Genomic DNA, 24,914 nt, shown 5'->3' with positions numbered 1-24,914 from the left:
CATTAGATGGCGTCGACATCTGAATTGGTCTGGCCAGGGTTTCCCGAAAAGTATCCTAGCACTAAAATAGTCTTAATTCTATTGAAACGAAAGAGGATTTTAGTGCTATGATGCTTTTGGAAAACCCAGCCCAGGACTGTGGCAGTGAGTCCAGATTAAGTAGCCTAGTGTAGCAATGAAAAAACAAAAATAACACATTAAATATTGTCAGCTTTTATATGAGAAAGTTTGGTCTGTCTCACTATTCTTTTGGCTGTCTTTAATGGTCAATGACAAATACGTTTCTGTCTGTATGTAGGCAATTTAAGTGACAATGCATTCTTTAAATTGTCAAAACATATGAAGTTATAGGATGTTGTAGGCCTTTAGCCAATGCTTCTTCACCCCCTGCAGGTAAATGGGGTATGGCTGATGTACTCCAACAAACTGGTGTTCTCTATTGGCATGTGTTCTCTCCCCACCGTCAGTGGCAGCCTGATAGTCAGAAGGGTTAAAACCGTCATACCCATCGAGTGCCACTATAAGAAGTGAGTCCTGAGTGGCATGAATGTAGTGAATTATATATTTTTGGGTACATTCTATTTGAGAAAATGGCACACATAGCAAACCACAGAAAAAAACATGACTTTTATAGTCCACTTTGTAGCCCACTCTCAGATGGTCATTAAGGAGACAAATATTTATTATGTTTCACAGCTTTTGTTTCTTAGGAAACAACGTGAGTGGGGAGCCACTGATTCAACATGGCTGCCTATGACCTCCACCATCAGTGCCATGGGGCTGCTACACTTCTCTCTACGCATCATGAATGGTGAAACTTACTAAGTGCTAGGATATGAGCTCACAACCAATGACACCATAGCACAAACCTAATTTATTTTCGCTATTTTACAGTTGAAGATGGAATTATGAATCTACACCACGTATTACCACTTCATAAAATTACCATGTCATTTATATTTAGGACCAAACAACTGAGAGTCTGAAATATGTCTCGCCAACTACTTACTAAAACTGCATACTGTGTTCTAATCGTACTACATACTACTGATAACGTACTGTTTAAGAAAATAGAATGACGTAAGCAACAAAAATCAACATACTAGGCTCATCCATACCGATAATTCATAAATCTAATGCGCAATTTCGTTGATTCCCGACATTCGTTAATTTTGGTACAACGCGTCACCATATGTAATTTTCTGTTGTTGTCAAACACACGTGGGTCTCGAATGACGATTTTCTTCCTGAATTGAGTCGTAGAAGATTGTCGATTGGTCGCTCTAAAAATGAAAATACGTCAACGGAGGCAGTCGGGAAGAGGCAAGATCAGGTGGGACCATTCTAGCCAATGAAAGTGCAGATACGCGTGTGAACAACATGCGCACACAATCCGATATAAAGTGGTTTTTCTCAAAGTTGACGGGATGTCACTTGTTCTACTTGTATCAGTACACTCGTAACAACATAAGCATTACGAAACGTATATTCTATCAAATAAGCCTTACGGAGCAAATAAGCCATTACATTTTTGACATACCCAAAATGTCTACCATTTAGAAGGCAAGAATGGGTATTCAGACAAGGCCATTGACTCCTCTCGACAACAGGTGAATGGAGCTCGCCCGCACCTCCACTATGTACCAGCAGGGGGAGCCAGTGTTGTTGGAGGCCAGGGTGTAAGGCCCGCTGCATCCCTCTGACGGTCTTAGTGGACTACGAACTCTGACCCTCTCTCTGTGCCCAGCTACAAATGCATTGGAAAGCATGGGCCAGTGTCTCACAGAGAGGAACAAGCCTGTGTTTGAATAGACAACAGTGGGCATAACTTCCTGTATGTGTGAATGTACTACTATGTACAGTGCATTTGGAAAGTACACTTTCAGACCCCTTCTCTTTTTCCACATTTTGTTACATTGCAGCCTTATTCTAAAATGGATTAAATACATGTTTTCTTCATCAATCTACACACAATACCCCATAATGACAACACAAAAACAGGTTTTTAGAAATGTGTTCTAATGCTATATATAATAAACACAAATACCTTATTAACATAAGTATTCACACCCTTTACTCAGTACTTTGATGAAGCACCTTTGGCAGTGATTACGGCCTTGAGTCTTCCTGTGTATGATTTTACAATCTTGGCACACCTGTATTTGGGGAAATTCTCCCATTTTTCTCTGCAGATCCTCTCAAGATCTGTCAGGTTGGATGGGGAGGGTCGCTGCACAGCTATTTTCAGGTCTTTCCAGAGATGTTAGATCAGGTTCAAGTTCAGGCTCTGGGTGGGCCACTAAAGGACATTCAGAGACTTGTCCCAGAAGCCACTCCTGCATTGTCTTGGCTGTGTGCTTAGGTCCGTTGCCCTGTTGGAAGTTGAACTTTCATCCCAGTCTGAGGTCCTGAGCGCTCTGGAGCAGGTTTTCATCAAGGATCTCTGTTCTTTGCTCCGTTCATCTTTCCCTCAATCCTGACTAGTATCCCAGTCCTTGCAGCTGAAAAACATCCCCACAGCATGATGCTGCCACCACCATGCTTCACCGTAGGAATGGTGCCAGGTTGCCTCCAGATGTGATTCTTGGCGTTCACAGCAAATTGTTCAATCTTGGGGAACTCTGGAGCTCTGTCATAGTGACCATCGGGTTCTTGGTCACTTCCCTGACTAAGGCCCTTCTCCCCCGATTGCTCATTTTGGCAGGGCGGGCCAACTATAGGAAGAGTCTTGGTTGTTCCAAACTTCTTTCATTTAAGAATGATGGAGGCCACTGTGTTCTTGGGGACCTTCGATGCTGCTGAAATGTTTTGGTACCTTTCCCCAGATCTGTGCCTCGACACAATAATGTCTCGAAGCTCTACGGACAATTCCTTCAACCTCATGGCTTGGTTTTTGCTCTGACATGCACTGCCAACTGTGGGACCTTAGAAAACTGGCCCGGCACATCCCTGCTGCAAATAGTTTACTTTCCTCTTTTAAACTCACAGCTTCACATACTGTATGTTAACAAGACTGAGAGGCTAGATCAAGGTGACATAATATCAACAAATTATATTCACTAGTTGGATAGGCTATTAATGGTTATCCTCCTTGGGGTGATTAGTGAATGACATGCTGGCATGGCTGGTGTTCACTGCATAGTAATGACAATTACTGTTTCCTTACACCACAATGTGGCCACTACAGACTCTACCCAACCCCATTGAAGGGGTCACCTTTCTATCGCTGGACAGCCTTCCAAAGATTAGAGCTTGAGTTACTTCAGGTGTCAAGCTAAGATAATGCAATCAAAATGCAGTGATAAAATAACCTATGTGATAAGAATATGTCGGGATGATGAATAATCATTCCTGAAAGCATGTGGTGAACTATACTGTGGTTAGATGGATCAGGCAGTTTGACTATTTCCATGGTTGTGGTGTGGTGGGGAAACGCCCTCTTAGGTCACACTTCTATTTTATTCCTATTTTATTCCTAAATAAAGACTGTTAAATAATATGTATTAAGTACTGCCAGAGTTATGTTTTAACATAGTGCATGTTATGTATCTAACTATGCTTAACTGAACATATCCATAAAATCCCAGCCTGTGCTTTCCGGAAAAAGCCAGGAATTTCAACGAGCACCAAAATACCCCCATTGTGAAAAGAAAGGAAAACAGTCATGTTACCAAACAACTGAGAGGCTAAACATGTCCTCCGTAGCTTCGTATTTGCTTTAAATCCTGTCTGCTGGAGAAACTCACTGTTTGTCTATAGCTTCAGATGTGATTTACAGTGCCTTCAGAATGGATTCATAACCCCTTGACTTATTCCACATATTGTTGTGTTACAGCCTGAATTCCAAATGGATTACATCGCCTTTTTTTTCTCACCCATCTACACACAACACCCCATAATGACAAAGTGAAAACATTTTTGCAAACCGGATGCATGTTTTGGATTTTTTTTAATTCTGTACAGACTTCCTTATTTTCACTCTGTCAATTAGGTTAGCATTGTGGCGCAACCACAATGTTGTTGATCCATCCTCAGTTTTCTCCTTTTACTATTTTAAAGTCACCATTGGCCTCATGGTGAAATCCATGAGCGGTTTCTTTCCTCTCCAGCAACTGAGTTAGGAAGAACACCTGTATCTTTGTAGTGACTGGGTGCATTGACACACCATCCAAAGTGTAATTAATCATTTCACCATGATCAAAGGGATATTCAATGTCAGCTTATTTTTTCCCCCCATCTACCAATAGGTGCCCTCCTGTACAAGGCATTGGAAAACCTCCCTGGTCTTTGTGGTTGAATCTATGTTTGAAATTCACTACTTGACTGAGGGACCTTATGTGTACAGAGATGAGGAAGTCATTAAAAAAAATCATGTTAAACTACTATTTCACACAGTGAGTCCATGGAACTTATTATGTGACTTGTTAATCAAATCTTTACTCCTGAACTTACTCATTTTATTGTCATAATGGTCTCATCCATAACCATCGGTTACACAATAATACAGTAATTGTCTGAGCCCTATGCAATGGGATTTTTTTTTACAAAGAATAAGCGACTACACCACATTAGATAATCACATGGCCTTATCTGTGACTTTTCATTACAGCATGAAGCCTTCCCAACCCGATATGATCAGACTTGGTGATCTTATCGTAGTTTGGATGATAGAGCCAAATCCAACCATGAAATCCTTAAAGTAGTTAGAAAGCTCAGGGTTCAGTCAATGAACCGGGGCCTCAATGTCACTATAGATAAAAGATTATTCAGATAGGGAACTCTGTGGCCCCATAGCTAAGGAGAGCATCAAGCGTGTCCAACCACTGAACCACAGCTCCTGAAGAAATTATCCATTCATTTTTGTTAGTTTGTGACACTTGTTGGATTTGTTCCGTTGATCAATTGAATAGTGTTGCCTGCATGCCTCAAGTGCCACACGTGTTTGTGTGTTTGTCTTTCTTGACCAACTACACCCTGTTAAAGGAATTAAGGGAATTGGCACTGGACTAGCAGATGAAACAGCTGTGTTGTATTGGGTCATTTAGACTGGAGTGTGTTTTCTATTATGCCATGTTAGGCTATGAGATCGGGGCTTCTGGGAAGTTTGAACAGCTGTGCGAGCCCTCAGCCCTGTACTGCTTACAGTCATAGGGATTTCATCTCTCTTTTGGCACAGTTCGGGACCTAAGTAGACTTGGCTCATTTCCAAACCCTAGGATGATACTAAAAGTAGGCTCCCCCGTACAGGAGCAGACAGTAATATAACAGTCTATTATTTATTCATATTATTATTACAGAAAAGGTCTATGGAGGAGTGACAGAGTTAAATACCAAACATACTGTATCTCTGCTGTGTTTCCTGCCAGAGTAAAAAGGCTATACTAGCGATGTGGAACCTGTCTCCGACCAAGTTGTTGTTTATGAGTAGATGAGGCTCTTTTCAGTCTATTAAAATCCTCTTGCTGAAGAGCCGCCAGGTATTTATAGCTGTGTGTGTGTGGGGGGGTTCTTCCATAAACAATCAACAGGGGTGGCTCGAGGTCAGGGTGGTTGGCTAGGCCACAGGGAAAGGCGGTGTGTAGAGACTGCCAAACAGCAGGTCAGATTTCCTCTTTTGGCCGATGGTCCCTTATTGTGGCGTTAAGCACGAGCCTCACCTCCTCGACCATCGCCATGACGCCCTGGGCTGCAGGTCAGGGTGAGACCAAGGCAGCCAGGCCATAGAATACGTGAGAGAGAGTTATATCATGTAGAGGAATCAAAGCGTGCCGGGCCGGAACCAGCACGAACAAGCCTTGTTGGTTCTTGTTTGTTTTTCATTTTCCATGGAACTAGAAACAAGACTTGGTAAAAATGTTTTTAAGTATTGAAGGCGGGAGTGCTGGTGGAGTTATCCGGGCTATTTTGTGTCATCCTTTTCATTTTTTGTTCGTGGGCGGTAATGGAGACTGAACAGAATAGAGGAGAGATGGACAAATATACAACTTATCATCACGCGAGAAGAGGATCGCTGTAGCCGGTTGAAAGACCAGCTTATGCATCTAAATAAATGCGTGGAGGGAACTGTGAGATTGTCACATACAATGCAGTTGAAGTGTGTCTGGCATCCACAAAATGACTTATAGAGTGGGGAGGTAGTTGTGATAGTTATCAGAAGCATTGTTTACATCCAAAAGGTCAGTGTCCTCCCGTTCCTCATGGCCCATAGGTATTGAATTAAGGTCATTGAATAAGGAAGTTCATCAAATGTATTAAATAACTACTTGCTACTGTTATTACAAGCAGGACACAGTACGGCTCTTGTGGTGACGAACTTCGGGGCTTCCTGTCCCAGAAAATCCCTATTGGAGAGGTCATGACATAAGTGGAACCTGTCCCAGGCCAGACCCGACTGGAAGATTACTCTTCGACTGCGGACAGACGCCTGTGTTGGTCCGAAAACAATAACTTCCGACAGGCTTACTGTCCCTGACCTGGCTCCTGCCTCTATGGTCCCCCATTCTTTCCTGTGAGTTTCCTGTCTTGTGTCGCGCCAGTGGACTGACTTGCAGAAGGCAGACCTTTCTGGCTGTCTTCCTGTCGGCAGGGAGAAAGACTGCCGCCATGCACTTTCACGGCTGCTGTTTACTATGTTGTGGATTCTCTCTCCCTCTGACTCTCTCGCTCTCTTTCCCTGACTCCTGGCTGTCTTTGTTTATTGACAACAAGGGGAGGTGGGTGTCCTTGGGCTCGTCCCTCTTTCCCTTTTAAATCATTCCTAATGCCACGGCAACGTAGGTCCCAGCCATGGAGTCACTAAGACGGGGACACCCCCCGAGCCCTCCGCCCTGACACATGGCTCGCAGCACGTACCTTGTCTCTCTCTCTCCCCCCTCTCTCATTTTGGCTCAGGCATAAGCAAACAGCCCAGAGTTTGATTTGAGCAAACAGTTCAGCGAGCCATGGACCCAGTCCAGACTGAGATCCATGATAATGTTAAGAGACATTGAGACTGCACACAGCCAGTCACCTGGGTGATCTTTGATGCCTCACTGCATGCCCATGTGAAGGTGTGCTTTGTAAACCACCTGTCTTTTGTAGCCTGTAATATCCAAGCCCACAAGCTGTTTGCTATGCAACATTGTACACTAATAGTGGGTGAGAAATTCACACCTTGGGCCTTCCATTGTTTTGAAGCAATATTTATAGAAAGTCTGAAATTATGCCAAAATCAAATGGCCCAATGGCGTTAATGAATTGTGACAGGAATTACATACAGTAGTTTGAATTTGTGATAAGATGGTCTATACAGTCTACTTCACTATTGAACCCTGTTTCCTGTCTCGAAGTTTCCTTTGAATTTGATCATTTAAAATAATGTGTTCCTAACTTGTGCTGCTACCATGTTGTGTTGATACCATGCTGTTGTCATGTGGTGTTGCTTCCATGCTGTGTTGTCATGTGTTGCTGCCATGCTATGTTGTTGTCTTAGGTCTCTCTTTATGTAGGGTTGTGGTGTCTCTCTTGTCATGATGTGTATTTTGTCTTATATATATATATATTTTTTTATTCCAGCCCCTGTCCCCGCCAGAGGCCTTTTTGCCTTTTGGTAGTCTGTCATTGTAAATAAGAATTTGTTCTTAACTGACTTGTCTAGTTAAATAAAATACAAATAAATAAAAGACCCAGCCCCAATCTCTTGGCACAAAGCCCCAGCACATAGACCCTGCCCCCAGCCCTGGGCACATAGACCGAGCCCTGGGCACATAGACCCAGCCCCCAGCCCTGGGCACATAGACCCAGCCCCCAGCCCTGGGCACATAGACCGAGCCCTGGGCACATAGACCCAGCCCCCAGCCCTGGGCACATAGACCGAGCCCTGGGCACATAGACCCAGCCCCCAGCCCTGGGCACATAGACCCAGCCCCCAGCCCTGGGCACATAGACCCAGCCCCAATCTCTTGGCACAAAGCCCCAGCACATAGACCCCGCCCCCAGCCCTGGGCACATAGACCGAGCCCTGGGCACATAGACCCAGCCCCCAGCCCTGGGCACATAGACCGAGCCCTGGGCACATAGACCCAGCCCCCAGCCCTGGGCACATAGACCTAGCCCCCAGCCCTGGGCACATAGACCGAGCCCTGGGCACATAGACCCAGCCCCCAGCCCTGGGCACATAGACCCAGCCCCCAGCCCTGGGCACATAGACCGAGCCCTGGGCACATAGACCCAGCCCCCAGCCCTGGGCACATAGACCCAGCCCCCAGCCCTGGGCACATAGACCCAGCCCCCAGCCCTGGGCACATAGACCCAGCCCCCAGCCCTGGGCACATAGACCGAGCCCTGGGCACATAGACCCAGCCCCCAGCCCTGGGCACATAGACCTAGCCCCCAGCCCTGGGCACATAGACCCAGGCCTGGGCACATAGACCCAGCCCCCAGCCCTGGGCACATAGACCCAGCCCCCAGCCCTGGGCACATAGACCTAGCCCCCAGCCCTGGGCACATAGACCCAGACCCCCAGCCCTGGGCACATAGACCCAGGCCTGGGCACATAGACCCAGCCCCCAGCCCTGGGCACATAGACCTAGCCCCCAGCCCTGGGCACATAGACCCAGCCCCCAGCCATGGGCACATAGACCTAGCCCCCAGCCCTGGGCACATAGACCCAGCCCCCAGCCCTGGGCACATAGACCCAGCCCCCAGCCCTGGGCACATAGACCCAGCCCCCAGCCCTGGGCACATAGACCCAGCCCCCATCCCTGGGCACATAGACCTAGCCCCTAGTTAAATAAAGTTTAAATAAATAAATACTTCTTAATGAATCCTCTTCATACCCAGAATAATATTAAAGATTGGCACTTTAATTACGGAGGACGGGCTCGTGGTAATGGCTGGAGCGGAATCAGTGGAACTGTATCAAATACATCAAGCACATGGTTTTCATGTGTTTGATGCCATTTCATTTCATTTGCTCCATTCCAGCCATTATTGTGAGTTGTCCTCCCCTCGGCAGCCTCCTGTGATTTCCAACACTGCCGGTCTTGGTGCCAGTCTTTAATCAATAGGATTTGGACCTAACATCAGTATCACTTTTAATGAACCATGTGGGTGTAATGTAGTCCAAGTATATTTTAAGGTATTTTTAAAGGCTTTTTATAAGAAACCATGAGCTGTTATGAATGCTTATAGCAAGTGTTATAATGCTCTATTGGTGTGATAGATGGTGCCCATTACACATGGGTGGTACATTGAAAGTGCTCCAAAGGCATCTTTACCGGAGCTAATTAACACTGTGTTCTGTTGGTGTTTAACTGGGGCCCCATATGGGGCCTGTCCTCAATCCACCCTTTTATTAAAACCCACTGGGACCTAAGTACAGGAACTTTCCAGCAAAGTCCTCCTGTAAGTCATGAGTTACACGCCATTAAGGGACTATGAGAGCCTTTTATGTTGCAGAGGAAGTAGTGGCATGTTTGAATGTGCGCTATCAGGTGTCACTCTCTGATTGCTTAGGGGATCCTACTGCTTTACTAAAACAAATACAGGGAAACAAGATACACTAGACACATACATGTTCACGTGCAAATATACTGTAAGTGCACACACCCCCAAACATGCACGCACAACCACAGCGACAATTATGCTCGGGCCCCACAGGCCAGCTGATAGCGAGGGGATCTCCAGAATCAGCTCAGTCTATTGAGAAACATCCTCTGGGCAAATTCCACAAACTAGCATAGTCATTTAAATTAGTAATCCTACTAAACAGAGCTACTAGTGCATACAGTGGGCAAAAAAGTATTTAGTCAGCCACCAATTGTGCAAGTTCTCCCACTTAAAAAGATGAGAGAGGCCTGTATTTTTCATCATAGGTACACTTCAACTATGACAGACAAAATGAGAAAAAAAATCCAGAAAATCACATTGTAGGATTTTTAATGAATTTATTTGCAAATTATGGTGGTAAATAAGTATTTGGTCACCTACAAACAAGTAAGATTTCTGGCTCTCACAGACCTGTAACTTCTTCTTTAAGAGGCTCCTCTGTCCTCCACTCGTTACCTGTATTAATGGCACCTGTTTGAACTTGATATCAGTATAAAAGACACCTGTCCACAACCTCAAACAGTCACACTCCAAACTCCACTATGGTCAAGACCAAAGAGCTGTCAAAGGACACCAGAAACAAAATTGTAGACCTGCACCAGGCTGGGAAGACTGAATCTGCAATAGGTAAGCAGCTTGGTTTGAAGAAATCAACTGTGGGAGCAATTATTAGGAAATGGAAGACATACAAGACCACTGATAATCTCCCTCGATCTGGGGCTCCACGCAAGATCTCACCCCGTGGGGTCAAAATGATCACAAGAACGGTGAGCAAAAATCCCAGAACCACACGGGGGGACCTAGTGAATGACCTGCAGAGAGCTGGGACCAAAGTAACAAAGCCTATCATCAGTAACACACTACGCCGCCAGGGACTCAAATCCTGCAGTGCCAGACGTGTCCCCCTGCTTAAGCCAGTACATGTCCAGGCCCGTCTGAAGTTTGCTAGAGAGCATTTGGATGATCCAGAAGAAGATTGGGAGAATGTCATATGGTCAGATGAAACCAAAATAGAACTTTTTGGTAAAAACTCAACTCGTCGTGTTTGGAGAACAAAGAATGCTGAGTTGCATCCAAAGAACACCATACCTACTGTGAAGCATGGGGGTGGAAACATCATGCTTTGGGGCTGTTTTTCTGCAAAGGGACCAGGACGACTGATCCGTGTAAAGGAAAGAATGAATGGGGCCATGTATCGTGAGATTTTGAGTGAAAACCTCCTTCCATCAGCAAGGGCATTGAAGATGAAACGTGGCCTGGTCTTTCAGCATGACAATGATCCCAAACACACCACCCGGGCAACGAAGGAGTTGCTTCGTAAGAAGCATTTCAAGGTCCTGGAGTGGCCTAGCCAGTCTCCAGATCTCAACCCCATAGAAAATCTTTGGAGGGAGTTGAAAGTCCGTGTTGTCCAGCAACAGTCCCAAAACATCACCGCTCTAGAGGAGATCTGCAGCAATACCAGCAACAGTCTGTGAAAGACTTACAGAAAACGTTTGACCTCTGTCATTGCCAACAAAGGGTATATAACAAAGTATTGAGATAAACTTTTGTTATTGACCAAATACTTATTTTCCACCATAATTTGCAAATAAATAAATTAAAAATCCTACAATGTGATTTTCTGGATTTTTTTTCTCTCATTTTGTCTGTCATAGTTGAAGTGTACCTATGATGAACATTACAGGCCTCTCTCATATTTTTAAGTGGGAGAACTTGCATAATTGGTGGCTGACTAAATACTTTTTTGCCCCACTGTATTACGTGTTTGATTGTAACACAAGGGAACTATATCAGCAGGAAACATTTCTAAGAATGCTGTCTGCAAACTTGCGGAGTGGACTCTCGGCCTCCCATTGAACTTGATCAGATTCCTTGAAAGTGTCTCATTATCTTCCTGAGACATGGATTCTATTTCGGTGTTGGCATGGACACTGCTTGTAACTACAAGTAGTTACTGGGCTACTGTTGCTATGTAACGTTATTATCATTGTATCACGTTTCACATTTTTTTACCAAAATTAACTTTGTTCCCAAATGATTCATACAGATACTGAGTACCTGAACCTAGTTAATTTGGATGTGAGCCAAGTACTATATGTCAACGTATGTCAACAGTTATCGGTTTCCTTCTGAGCAACAATCTAAATGTCATTACAGAGTCTTAATAAAACTCCTTAAATGATAATAGCCTTATTAATCAGGGTTTAGGAACAAGGATGTATTGAATAACTGAAGTTCAAACCAGGAATAAACTATTTGGACCTCCTTATGTGATTGTCTGGGTATCAAATCAGGGTCATCGCCTATATGCAACTGAAAACAACGTTAGCCCACTGAGTTGAAGCCTTTAATTTAGGGGAGCCAACACAAGTCCACATGTTTATTCATCATGTGACTGTTGGTGAAATTATTAAATGGTGCACACAATTATTTTACAGTGCACACAATCCACTGGGCACCCGACATCAGTTCAACCTATAGTTTTGATTTACATTTGGCTGATAGTCAACTAACGTGAATTTAACATGAAATCAACACAAAAAAAAATCAGAAATTTAGGTGAAAGGTTTGGTAAAAAAATAGCTGAATTCCTTTAAATTGATGAATTTTTGCAAATCCAATCAGTATTCCATGTTGATTGAACGTCGTATTTTTTGTTATTGAAATGACGTGAAAATAACGTGGATTTAAAAAAAAATTATGTTGTTGATGTTGACCATGTCCATGTTGATTGACTGAAGAGGGGGTAATCTACATCTCAGAGCAAAGACATTGGTTCCCATTGTGCTGATGTGTCACCTGATGCTGCTGCTGCTGTGAACGTGCAGGAAGGACAGTGACCAACATCTTTGGACAGGAACCTCGGAGGGCTCCAGGAAAGCCTCCCCACCCCCGCCACGCGTGGCTGTGTCTCCCAGACATCAGGCTACAACCCGGGGAGACGACCGCTGCGTCAACAAAACTGGGTGGGGGTTGTCGGCGTCTAAACAAAGTTTAAAGATGTTGACACAAAAAGCCTCTGAGAAATTCCATCAACAGGCAAATAACGGAATTACTGACATAAAACTCTAGGACAAGGTTATTACTTTTGTGACGCTCTGGTCTGTGAGCGCACCATGGCACACCGGCACTTCTGGTACACTTGCATACCAGGATTACAAAGGATGTCACTGTGTCCAATGAATTAAAAATGTAATTTCTGTAGAAATTGTTGTCAGCCAAGTGGAAAGCGTGTACAGGGGATTATTCATAGATAATGGGTGAATGGGAAGTCCCTCCTTGCTTTTTTTGAGACATGATTTAGGCTACATTTGGGGACTATTGTTTGAAAACATGGATATTATTTGGATAACAATCAAATAAAAAAATGGACCCATAACAGCGGAAGTCGTTCAGATAGTCATCACAGGACAATGCAACTTTATTTTCATTGTCATCAATAACAAAAATCTAACGGATCAGTTGTAGAAACAACTACCGGATAAGTGCAATCAAATCCAGCGACAAATCCATAAAAGAGCTTCGGTTGCAATTAATGGTGTATATAGACGAAACAGCGAGGATCCTGTGAGGGACTATGCGGATTCCGATATGGAGTTACCACCCAGTGAGTAACTAGTAATGCTTTAGTTTTATTCTCCTGGGGTTGAATATTTTCATGGTTTGGCAAAGGACGACCTGAGTTGATGGTTTAATGCTCTTGTCTGTGTTGGTGCGTAAAGAGTGTTTGCGCATCCCTATCGGCTGTATTGTCTTTTCGCATTGCGGATGGGAGGTAAATACACGTTTTAGCAGGTTGCCAAAATCAGTGATGCAAACAAAGCCTGATATATTCTTGCTCCGATGAGGAGCCGGAGGCTACTGCATTTGGCTCTGACTGGGAGATGCACGCAGCACTAAACTCTCCACATGCAGCGTCTGGAGAATGCGGACAAGTGCTCTGGGCATGGTTTGGATTAAATGGACGGATGTCCTTTGCAATACCTGTTGAGGAGTGTGTGAACATATTTTATCATTTCGCGCGATGTGTTTAAACGATGCCGCACTGCTTTGCAAATGTTCCACAATTCAAGTAGAGGTAAGACCGTTTTATAATTACTTGGTATATTATAACCTAAATAAGATATTATATCCACATTTTCGGAAAAATAATTAGCTATGTAGCCCAAGTAATGTGTACGTGTTTTGTGTAAGTGTTTTGTGAGCATTTCGATGTCCACATGATGTGAGTAGTGAGCTAGTGGAAGTTAATTACAGTAAAAGTTTATTTTCACACAGAGGTTTTGACACAGCGAAGAGCTCAACTGAGCTAGCCTACATGCGTAAAGTCTCCGAATTAATAGCCTAATGAGGCGAAGCATGGAGGAGCTTTATCCCCACGGTTCCAGCTCAGTGGAGAGAATTACGCACGGGTCTCCCTGAGCCACGCACGTTTCAGTATTGGATTTGAAGCTGCATGCTGGTACAATTACCATGTTGCACTTGATTGGGGATCACTAAGAAAACGAATTCCAAATCATATTTAAAACTATGAAATAACACAGAATCATGTAGTAACCAAAAAAGTGTCAAACAAATCCAATTATATTTTATATTTGAGATTCTTCAAAGTAGCCACCCATTGCCTTGATGACAGTTTTGCACACTCTTGGCATTCTCTCAACCAGCTTCACCTGGAATGCTTTTTCAACTGTCTTGAAGAAGTTCACACATATTCTGAGCACTTGTTGGCTGCTTTTCCTTCACTCTGCAGTCCAACTCATCCCAAACCATCTCAATTGGGTTGAGGTCGGGTGATTGTGGAGGCCAGGTCATGTGATGCAGCACTCCATCACTCTCCTTCTTGGTCAAATAGCCCTTACACAGTGTAGAAAATAGTAAAAAATAAAGAAAAACTAATGAATGAGTAGGTGTGCCCAAACTTTTGACTGGTAATATAAGTGACAAAAATAATATTGTCCAACTCATTGGGTATCTCACCGAACCTCATAGGCTATGCCATGTCTTGAAATATGCAGATAGGCAGATAAAAAGTACATTTACATTGTAAAACTTCTGACAGCCATCATTCTAACTCAGCCCATGACATTTGGACTTTATAGCACTCGGAGAAGGTATTCATTATTGAGTCATTGTTAGTTTTACACTTAAGACACGACTCTGCTAGTGTGCTGTAGAATTTGTGAAATTTGCCAATTGTATGATGCGTTCTATACGTGAGTTTATACTGGATTAAAAATGTTGCTAACTGTAATTTTGTTCCAATAGTTTAGAAATAGATTTTAAGAGGTATAAGCCACGTCATTCCAAAGATGGTTTATTCTACCTGTAAGGTTTATGCTGAGATTCTTCCATTTAGATCTGCTTTCATGTTGTTGAGTAACAGGATTAGGCTATCTTTATAGATTTGTTGTTTGTTGTCACTTATCAAGCATCCTATTTCATGTTTTTGTGGTCCACTTAAGGGATTGCTGTAGCTCATGCGTTATTATGTTTCCTTTTCCTGAGATTTTTGAGTGTTACGCAAATCTTTTTAACAAGGGGGCATTAAAGTTTTTAATATTAGTCAGGTATATCAGGAGATCGTCATGAATATAAACTAAAATAAGTTTAGTTTGTATTCATTTTTACCAATACCGATACCTGTTACATTTGGGTTCTGTCTAATTATTTCTGCATGCGGTTCAATTGCCAGTGCAAACAGGAGGGGAGAGTGAGGACATCCCTGTCTCATGGCCCTTTCTAAAGCAATTTTATTAGATAATGTATTATTTGTGTATTTTTTGCTTTAGGATATTTACATAATATTTTTATGAATTCTATTATTTCAGATGGAAAGTTGAATGCTTCCAAAGTTTTGAATAGAAAAGACCCACTCATTGATCAAAAGCCTCATGGTTAACAAATTCAAATGTGAGTACTTTTTTACCCTTCACCATACCATGAGTACCAACCAACTCGGTAGCCTTATGGTTACCGTTTCCTCTCTGAGATTGGAAGGTTGAGCTGATGGATTGGGGGTAAGGCCCTGCCCTGCGATATACTGACGTCCTGTCCAGGGGGTGTGCTTGTACATCAAGATGCCTCACGCTAACAGGAGAGTGAGGCTCCTGTCCTATGTGCCGTTCTGGCTCTGACAAGGCTATTTACTTACCATGGAAAAGGAAATGGATGTGTTTCCTGTTAGTTAACTAGTTAACATGACTCTGCAATGTTGAGGCAGCGAGGAAGTCAGGCTTCTAGTTAATGCTGATTCATGTTAGAATGCGATGACTTTACATTTCTCAAAGGATCATTTAGCAGAAAATTGATTTCCACAGAGGAAGTTCAGGATTCCACCCTTTGACATTGCATTACATTGGGATTCCTCACAGGAAATTATGTCATATCAGTGTGACCTGCTTGCTGATTACTCAAAACTTTTCACATTCATTTACAAGTTAAAAAACACATTTCAGTAATTTTGCAGATGCTCTTATCCAGAGTGACTTCCAGTTAGTGCATTCATCTTAGACTAAGAGTCTAAGAGAAAAGGCTGCCAGTGTAGTTTGTCATTATACATAATTTCTCTGTCACTCTTCCCATTTGGATTGAAGTGCTGAGTTCGCCTTGAGAATAAACCAAGGTCATGTAGAAGTCATTTGATTGATTAAACGTCAAGCCTCGATTGGATTTGGAATCAAAGTCCTCTCATAAGAGAGCATCAGTGACAGCTAGGTGACCTTTGGGAGAATAATCTGCCACACTCTAAGTCTGGTGCTTGCCAAGGTGCATAATCAGTGCACAGCACAGAACTAGACCATTGAAAGGTAAAAAATAGAAGTCAAATCTTGGCATTTGGTGCTTTTGCCACTGGTCCTGTTACCTTTACGTTTGTCCAACTTCCGGGACTCAGAGTCCCGGTGCTCAGCTCGTGGCTGGCAGACATGCAGCGTAGACTATTGGTCAGTATTGCAGAGTCACCCAGTGAGGAAGTCTGAGAGTGAGTGAGTAAGTGAGTGCACACACTCTCCTTCACCTTCACACGTAGGCCATGGCAAAGGTCACTCTGTCAACTTGTTGTACACGCACACACACACACACACAAACACACACACACACACACACCTGCTGCTGGCTTAAATGCTTATCAGTCCAAATCCACGTCCGCACATCAATGTTCTAGAACAGGGGTCTTCAACCATTTCTTGCCCAGGGACCCCCACCCAGGGAACCCAATCATATGTCAGCAAAAGTTTGTCATTATTTTGACCTACCCACATTTTAATTGGAAGGGGAAGTGGACTCAGAGCTGCGTAGCTATGTCACAATGGATCGCAGGACTATCGTCTCTGTGGCTTTGGACATTGGACTGAATAAAGGTTTAGTTTCTCATCTCCACAGGGCCGGTGTGAGGTTCCAGTAGATGGTGAGGGGGTGGATGGAGTCAAATAGAGAGCCGACGCAGATAAGCCAGTACTTATAGCTGGCTCAATTCTAGCACAGTGGGACAACACAGACAGACAATATAAAGAGGTTCTTTGAGAAGCCCCCAGGCTTGGTAGCCTACGAGGCGGGCGTGGTCTGGTGCTGTACACCCAAACACATCCTACGTGTCAGGGTGAAGCATCCTACGTGTCAGGGTGAAGCATCCTACGTGTCAGGTTGCAAGAGGGGGTAAAATTGTTACCTCTTTGAATCCCGGTCTCTTAATTCAAAGGGGCTTCAGCCGTCCCACAGCCAAAATGGAGTCAATATGAATCAATAAAGAAGCATCATCTGGTGGAACGCAGGTCATTTATACTCACAAAACAGATATCTTCCTTGATAAGCCAACTCTTTATGTATAAACTGCCTAAACTCAAATAATTGGCTAAAATTGGGCTAAAAACCACAACAAAATGGTTCCTGGGAAACAGCAGCGGAGGCTTCCAGTGTCTGACCTGGCATGAGGCAGACTTGGAGGGCTGTCTGTAATCCGTAGCATCTCACTCCGTCACACAGTCAGGCTGCAGTGAAAGAGCTCATTCAACGGGATGCCCAAATGACCTGCAGCAGTGTGGAACAACTCCATAGAGCTGTCAGTGTAACCCATAAGGGTTACCACTATTAATATGGAACAGTTTGCACTAGGAGAAGTGCCCTGCAGACTGAATGTATGGAAAGGCCTGCTGAGCCCATTTTTACCAGGCTGTCACTAGAAATACCACACGTCTCCCACACTAAGAACACGCATGACCCCATTATGCGTGACGTTCAGTAATACATAGACCGCAGATTTCCACAAAAGCACTGCTATGTGCTGTGTACAGTAGCATGGTGCTGCCCGATTGACATGGACCCTCATGGAATGCGAGCCACTCCGTGTGTGTCCAGGGCCACATCTGATCTCATGTTCTGGATGACGGAGGCCAAACAGGCGAGACCCATTGCCTTGCTTGCAAGTCAGGTGTACCAAGTAACTCCCAATTCAAAGCGTTATTCTTCTACAGTGTGAATTAAATTGACTGAATGGAACAGTAGTAGTTTGTCTGGAGAAGCAAGCTGTGGAGAGCATAGAACAGTGTCCAGTCTGTGGCACAGCATTACGGCCAGAGCAGGAAAGAACAGTTCAGATGTCGAAGGATTCGGCTGACTGAGGACTAACCTGTGTGACTGGTTTGTGTGTTATTCATAGGTTCAGAGATTCAGAGGGGTTCGCAAAGGACTAGGAGATGGGCTCAGAATGTGGGGCACGGAGATGGAGGAGGGGATGCTACAGACGATGGGGGACAGGGAAAATGACTTGACTTGGGATAAAGGGATGTGAACAGAATTATGAGAGACGAATCGAGCCAGAGTGGGCTGGGTAGAGAGAGGATGACCCTCACATGCATTGGCCGGCATAGCTCCAAGTAAATGGCATTTATTTCATGATAATGTAGTTTAAACAGTAGAGGTGCGAGGGTAAAATCACTGGGGAAGCCAAGCCAGGAAAAAAAGCCATATTGCAAGATACATGTTGTAATAATTACGTTGTTTGTTCTATAACCTGCTAGTTCATATGCCTCGCGACCGTGATATCTATAGGCCTAAGGCCTAGACAATACGAATACACAGTGGCAGAATCAATTGAACCACACCTTTGTTTCATCACAAAACCGGAGAGCAACCTCTGTCATGCATGTTACATGACCTACAGCATGGTCAAGCAAGTTAATGTTTCCCAACATTTCCGGACCACTAAACAGCTACTGATTTAGAACCACGGAGAGTTACCGCAAGTCGCAACGAAAACAGGAACTGCCTCCGCTATTCCGGCACCATTTCAACTTCAACATTTCAACATCATCAAATCACCAATGCTTAGTCTAATACAGTGACAACTAAAATATATATGAAAAATATTTAGTCCAATCAACATAAACTAAATATAATCTGGCTGTCCATGGTTCTGATTTGTGTTTGTGGGTGTGTGCGTTTGTGCAAGTAGAAAAAAACATGTTGACTCACCCTACTTGCAGAGAAATGCCAATGACATCGTCATGTTGATGAAATGGTCTATTACTCTGTAAAAGTATACACTTTTGTTTTTAGTTGTCCTAGGCTACCTGGCTAAAATGCTTGCTCGCTAGCCTAACTTCCTTTCATGGGCAACATTAGCTTCTCCCATTCTTCTCTGCAGACCTTCTCAAGCTCTGCCAGGTTGGATGGGGAGCGTCGCTGCACAGCTATTTTCAGGTCTCATTAGAGATGTTCGATCGGGTTCAACTCCGGGCTCTGGCTAGTCCACTCAAGGACATTCAGAGACTGGTGCTGAAGCATTGTCTTGGCTTAGGGTCGTTGTCCTGTTGGAAGGTGAACCTTCGTCCCAGTCTGAGGTCCTGAGCGCTCTGGAGCAGGTTTTCATCAAGGATCTCTCTGTACTTTCTCCATTCATCTTTCCCTCGATCCTGACTAGTCTCCCAGTCCCTGCCGCTGAAAAACATCCCCACAGTATGATGCTGTCACCACATGCTTCACCATAGGATGGTACCAGGTTTCCTCCAGACGTGACGCTTGGCATTCAGGCTAAAGAGTTCAATCTTGGTTTCATCAGACCAGAGAATATTGTTTCTCATGGTCTGAGAGTCTTTAGGTGCCTTTTGGCAAACTCTAAGTGGGCTGTCATGTGCCTTTTACTGAGGAGTGGATTTGTCTGGCCACTCTACCATAAAGGCCTGATTGGAGGAGTGCTGCGGAGATGGTCGTCCTTCTGGAAGGTTCTCTCATCTCCCCAGAGGAATTCTGGAGCTCTGTAAGAGTGACCATTGGGTTCTTGGTCACCTCCCTGACCAAGGCCCTTCTCCCCCGATCACCTCCCTGACCAAGGCCCTTCTCCTGCTCAGTTTGGCCGGGCGGCCAGCTCTAGGAAGGGTCTTGGTGGTTCCAAACTTCTTCCATTTAAGAATGAAGGAGGCCACTGTGTTCTTGGGGACCTTCAATGCTGCAGAAATGTTTTGGTACCCTTCCCCAGATCTGTGCCTCGACACAATCCTATCTTGAAGCTCTACGGACAATTCCTTGAACCTCATGGCTTGGTTTTTGTTCTGACATGCACTGTCAACTGTGGGATCTTATATAGACAGGGTTGTGCCTTTCCAAATCATGTCCAATCAATTGAATTTACCACAGGTGGATTTCAATCAAGTTGTATAAACATCTCAAGGATGATCAATGGAAACACGATGCACCTGAGCTGAATTTCGATTCTCATAGCAAAGGGTCTGAATACTTATGGAAATAGGGTATTTCTGTTTTTTTGTTTTTAAAACATTTGCAAAAATGTCTAAAAACGTGTTTCCGCTTGGTCAGTATGGGGTGTTGTGTATAGATTGATGGGGGGAAAAAATATTTTATACATTTTAGAATAAGGCTGTAACTTCACAAAATGTGGAAAAAGTCAAGGGGTCTGAATACTTTCCGATTGCACTGTACATCTCGCTACATATTGAAGGTCTATCCTCTCAGTCCAGGGGCACAATGTTCATACATTCCTATTCATGAATTCCTATTTATGGTTGGATCAGAATCACCGTTATAATCCTTGGCCAGTACGGAGAATTGAGTAAAACCTCAAGTCCAAATCCCTATCTCCTTCCATGGCTAATTTAGGAAATGGCCAATTTTAGCTAGCTAGCTAGCCACCGTTTCGCTCGCTTGGATGATTTCTCCGGTGAATATGTGGCATTCTTTGCACCAGCACAAGTAGTTGGAGCTCCTTGTGTTAAGGATACGACATCCGAGTCCCGCTTGTGGCCAACACTTGTGCCAGTTCAGAATTGCATTTGACCCACCAAGTTTATACAGACCTATGCAGTCTATACCTAGTTAGTCGCCCAAGCTCAAATCCACCCTTAGCCCCTAACCCTTCGATAACGTTTTCCCTATTGTGTATGGGTGTTACACTACATATTGTTTCTAATTGGTTATGGGTGGTAATGGTAGGGAGTGTTGAGAGTGTGTTTGCTGAAGCTCCTGTGTGTGTGTGTGTGTGTGTGTGTGTGTGTGTGTGTGTGTGTGTGTGTGTGTGTGTGTGTGTGTGTGTGTGTGTGTGTGTGTGTGTGTGTGTGGTGTGTGTGTAGGACTCTTTGCCTTTCTGCTGATGCTGTTGGAGTGGACCAAACCAGGGCTATCTAACCCCCTGCGTCCGATCTGTGACCTGCGGGTCCTAAAACACTTCATTGAAGAGGCCAGAGATGCTGAGGCAGCCATGGTGAGACATTACACACCACATCCACGTCTGGTCTGGCCTCTTGATGGCCATGAGCTGGTGCTATTTACAGAGATAGTCAGAGTAATAGTCATATTTCATCTCACATTTCTCCATCCGTCTTCTAATCTTTCCATGTTTCCTTGCCCCGTTTCTCTTCTCCATCCACCTCTGATCCCTCTCTCAGCTGGCATGTAAAGAAGGACGTGGTCTTGCAGAGCCCGTCACTGTTCCCCAAACCAAAGTAGACTTTAACGTCTGGGAGAGGAAAACTGTGAGTAAATAGTCTCACCCTCTCTCTCTCTCTCTCTCTCTCTCTCTCTAAGAATCAATCCTGTTATGCCATTGTAGAGTCATAGAAAGAGAGAGTTTGGCCATTGAGGTTTCAACCTAAATCACATGGCTCTGGTCAACTGGTGAACTATGTCTGTGTGTGATTCTGTAGGCACTGGAGCAAGCTCAGGAGGTTCAGTCTGGCCTGTGGCTGTTAAACCAGGCCATCGGCTCGCTACGAACGTCCGTCACCAACACAGTGCTCCACAGTCACATAGACAACAGCCTCAGAAACATCTTCAGCATCGGACAGGTGCTGCGCAGCCTCAACATCCAGGTGAGCTAGGTCACAGAGGTCAGGGTTCAAAGGGCAAAGGTCAATGGCAGAGTGAGGTTGTGGCATGAGGACGGAGTGGTGAATATTGAGGTAAAATAACTGTCAGGCAAACAGGTGAACAGGTAATCAATCAGTGCTGTAATTCCCACCATTTCATTGTAGTTATTATTGAATGACTTATCGATGTTGCTATTGGAGACAAGAATTGGAATGTTCGCTATCTTTAGTTCACTTAGGGCCCTGTCCAGGCAGATGCATTCCTACAGACACGCAACGTTTAATCTGAATGACTCAGTTCCTACTATTCCCACACTGTAGAGCTTGCTAGTGGAGGGAAGGGGGGAAGAGGGGAAGAGGGGAAGGGGGGCTGTATGGTTGTGTCATACGGACTGTAAAGAACTGTCATGTCTGAGAAATTCGAAGAAATCCCTCGCCAGTGGGGCTGGTTCTTAGATAGTAGCAGAAATTCCAACAACCACAATCGCTTACACCAGTGAGGTCACTGACAGGCAGGCAGAGTTCACTGGGTACACGCCAAGGCCATGGAAAGACAAACGGAGCTCCAGTCACTCCATCTGTACATTCAGGCTCAAGGGCCACTGAGAGGTTTCTTAGTAGAGACATCAAACAAACATCGCCCAAGGCTTGTACCCTGGTGAAATAGACCTACTGCTGATATGCACTATCAGGGTTAGGTAGTAATGGCTTACACAAATTAAGGGATTAAGAAGTAACTATAAAAATGATGGTAATCAGACCCCTGGATCGTCTGGATCTTTGTGTCAAATTAAATTTTGGATTAGTCAACTCATCTCCAGCCTGTTCACTTCCCAAGTACTAGGACATGGGTATTCAACTCTTACCCTACGAGGTCCAGGGCCTGCTTTTTTTCTGTTGTACCCGATAATGACTTACACCCACCTGGTATCCCAAGTCTAAATCAGTGCCCGATTAAAGGGGAACAATTTTTTTAAAAGCAGTGGAACTTGCCTCGAGGTCCAGAGTTGAGTTTGAGGGCACTAGGATAACATGAATATTTCTCTTGGATCCTTCACATCGCTGTGTTTTTCTTCTTCCTGTCAGGAGTACACCCCTCCAGCAGGGGGAGTGGCTGGAGGTGAGGAGACATGGCGGGTGTCGTCTGCTTCAGAGCTCCTCCAGGTCCACGTTAACTTCCTGCGAGGCAAGGTGCACCTCTTGCTGTCCAACGCACCCATCTGCCACCAGGGTAGCAGCTGATTGGGGCTCTCCAAGGCAGGGCTGAACTGATTGGAGCTCCCTCTGGCAGGGGGGGCGGGCTCTTACACTATTGACCCTGCTTGTTGCCAGGTAGAAGTCTAAAAGAGGAGAGTGTGTGAACCAGATCCTCTCAGAGGAGAATGAAGCTATGTGGACAGAATAGTTCCTATTGGACCTTTAAAAGAACAAGAGCAGGTAGCACCTTGTGAATATTGACATGAGGGAGGAATGTGGTGAAGAAGTCAACAACGAATGGGGCCAATATAATGTACCGCTCTACGGCTCTTCAGTACTGTGTGTGTGTGTGTGTGTGTGTGTGTGTGTGTGTGTGTGTGTGTGTGTGTGTGTGTGTGTGTGTGTGTGTGTGTGTGTGTGTGTGTGTGTGTGTGTGTGTGTGTGTTTTAGCATGGACTGTGAGTTCTCACCGCCAAGCACTGGACAACCCACGTGGATTGCACCTGATGACACCTTGTTGGAGTTGTTCTGCACTGTACCTGACTGACAGCATTGACAGCCTGTCAAAGTCCAGGAGGAGGAGGCCTAGCCTATACCACAAACTCTTCAAACTTCACCGCCCACCTCATTCTTAACACACAACACTTTTCCAACTGCTGTTTATTGGTGTCCTTAAATGAATTTTATATTGCTCTTTGTAATTACTTATTTATAGTTCTACATTTAAGCTCGACTCACTGTCATGGCGAAAGTATTCTGAGAGACATACTGTAACTATGAATTAGAGGCCGCCGTTGGGCTCCATCGGTTAATCATAATCACTATATAACGCCACTGAACCATGTTGTAAAGATATTTGTATACGTCAATATCCAACTGTTCACTCCTGTCTGTTACCCTTCATAGAATAAATGATCTGTGTGTTTGTATGTACTGTATGTATGTGCGAGAAAATATCTGTGTGAATGACAGTTTTATACAACTCTTATAACCCTATTGAACGGACTAGAGGTGGGAGAGACAGAAGCGGAGGTTCAGTCGGGTTGAAGGAGGAAACGATTGAGAGGAAGGGCTTACGTGAGAACTCTGAAGCTATGCTCTGATTATCAGTGTGTCTGGCTAATGCAGACCAGTGCTCAACTAGAGCTTCGACGCAGATAGCAAGACTGCCAGGACAAATATTGATTGGTTCTTATGATGAACATCCTGCATGCCTGTTTTGTCTCTCTTATACCTTCCTTCAACCAGCAGCCAATCAACCCGAATCCTGGGAACCTTTGGAGTCGCTGACGTGGTGGATGCTTTCACTTTTGGGATTAGATTTGTTCTCCTGGGTAGTTTTGCTTCTCGTTTGAACGTTTTACAGTCACAGTGCAGATGTTTGTACAGGTTTTTGTCCTGTTTGTATCAGTTGTTTTGCCCCCTCTATCATAGTGCCATTTGGTTTTTAAATACAAAATATCATTATTTAATTTAAAAAAGGATAGATGAAAAAAAGGCAAGAGGAAGTTTGTTTGTCTGTGTGATAATTGCATCACTTTTGTTGTCCTGTCCCCTGGAGATATATCTGTGGTTTGGAAAGAAAGCCATAGGCGTAACACTTTATTTGGATAGTCCATCTGTAAATGCTCTACAGACTACAAGTAACATTTCAACTAACTATCTACTAACCCTAGCTCTAACCCTAAACTTAACCATTACCCGTATTCTAAACCTAACCTAAGCAAGCAGTTGCTTATCAACATATAAACTGAGTGTAAAAAAATAAGTAAAGAATAACTTCTTAATATGCAGGTAGCCTAGTGGTTA

The 24,914-nt window shown here is 44.2% G+C and overlaps 1 protein-coding gene across 2 annotated transcripts; it reads left to right on the top strand.

Moving 5' to 3' along the window:
* Positions 1-12,948: 12,948 nt before the first annotated feature.
* Positions 12,949-24,035, top strand: epoa (erythropoietin a). Of its 2 annotated transcripts, none has more exons than XM_021577924.3 (5): positions 12,949-13,198; positions 21,174-21,304; positions 21,489-21,575; positions 21,747-21,911; positions 22,995-24,035. In XM_021577924.3, the coding sequence occupies exons 1-5, from the start codon at positions 13,183-13,185 to the stop codon at positions 23,148-23,150; spliced, it is 555 nt and encodes a 184-aa protein (XP_021433599.3). In that variant the 5' UTR covers positions 12,949-13,182; the 3' UTR covers positions 23,151-24,035. The 2 variants fall into 2 exon arrangements, with proteins under 2 accessions (XP_021433599.3, XP_021433597.3); XM_021577922.3 differs by having other exon boundaries at positions 13,161-13,669.
* Positions 24,036-24,914: the final 879 nt, after the last annotated feature.

This window comes from Oncorhynchus mykiss, chromosome 21 (genome assembly GCF_057628025.1).
Source record: "Oncorhynchus mykiss isolate SJ-2025 chromosome 21, ASM5762802v1, whole genome shotgun sequence".
NCBI classification, from domain to species: domain Eukaryota; kingdom Metazoa; phylum Chordata; class Actinopteri; order Salmoniformes; family Salmonidae; genus Oncorhynchus; species Oncorhynchus mykiss.
This window is presented reverse-complemented; position numbering and strand designations above follow the sequence as displayed.

Bases quoted from the DNA above. Each gene is read 5' to 3' on its own strand.
- epoa (XM_021577922.3), top strand. From the start codon at position 13,648: ATGTTCCACAATTCAAGTAGAG. The intron at 21,305-21,488 runs GTGAGACATTAC...TCCCTCTCTCAG, and splicing joins GAGATGCTGAGGCAGCCATG to CTGGCATGTAAAGAAGGACG. The intron at 21,912-22,994 runs GTGAGCTAGGTC...TCTTCCTGTCAG, and splicing joins TGCGCAGCCTCAACATCCAG to GAGTACACCCCTCCAGCAGG.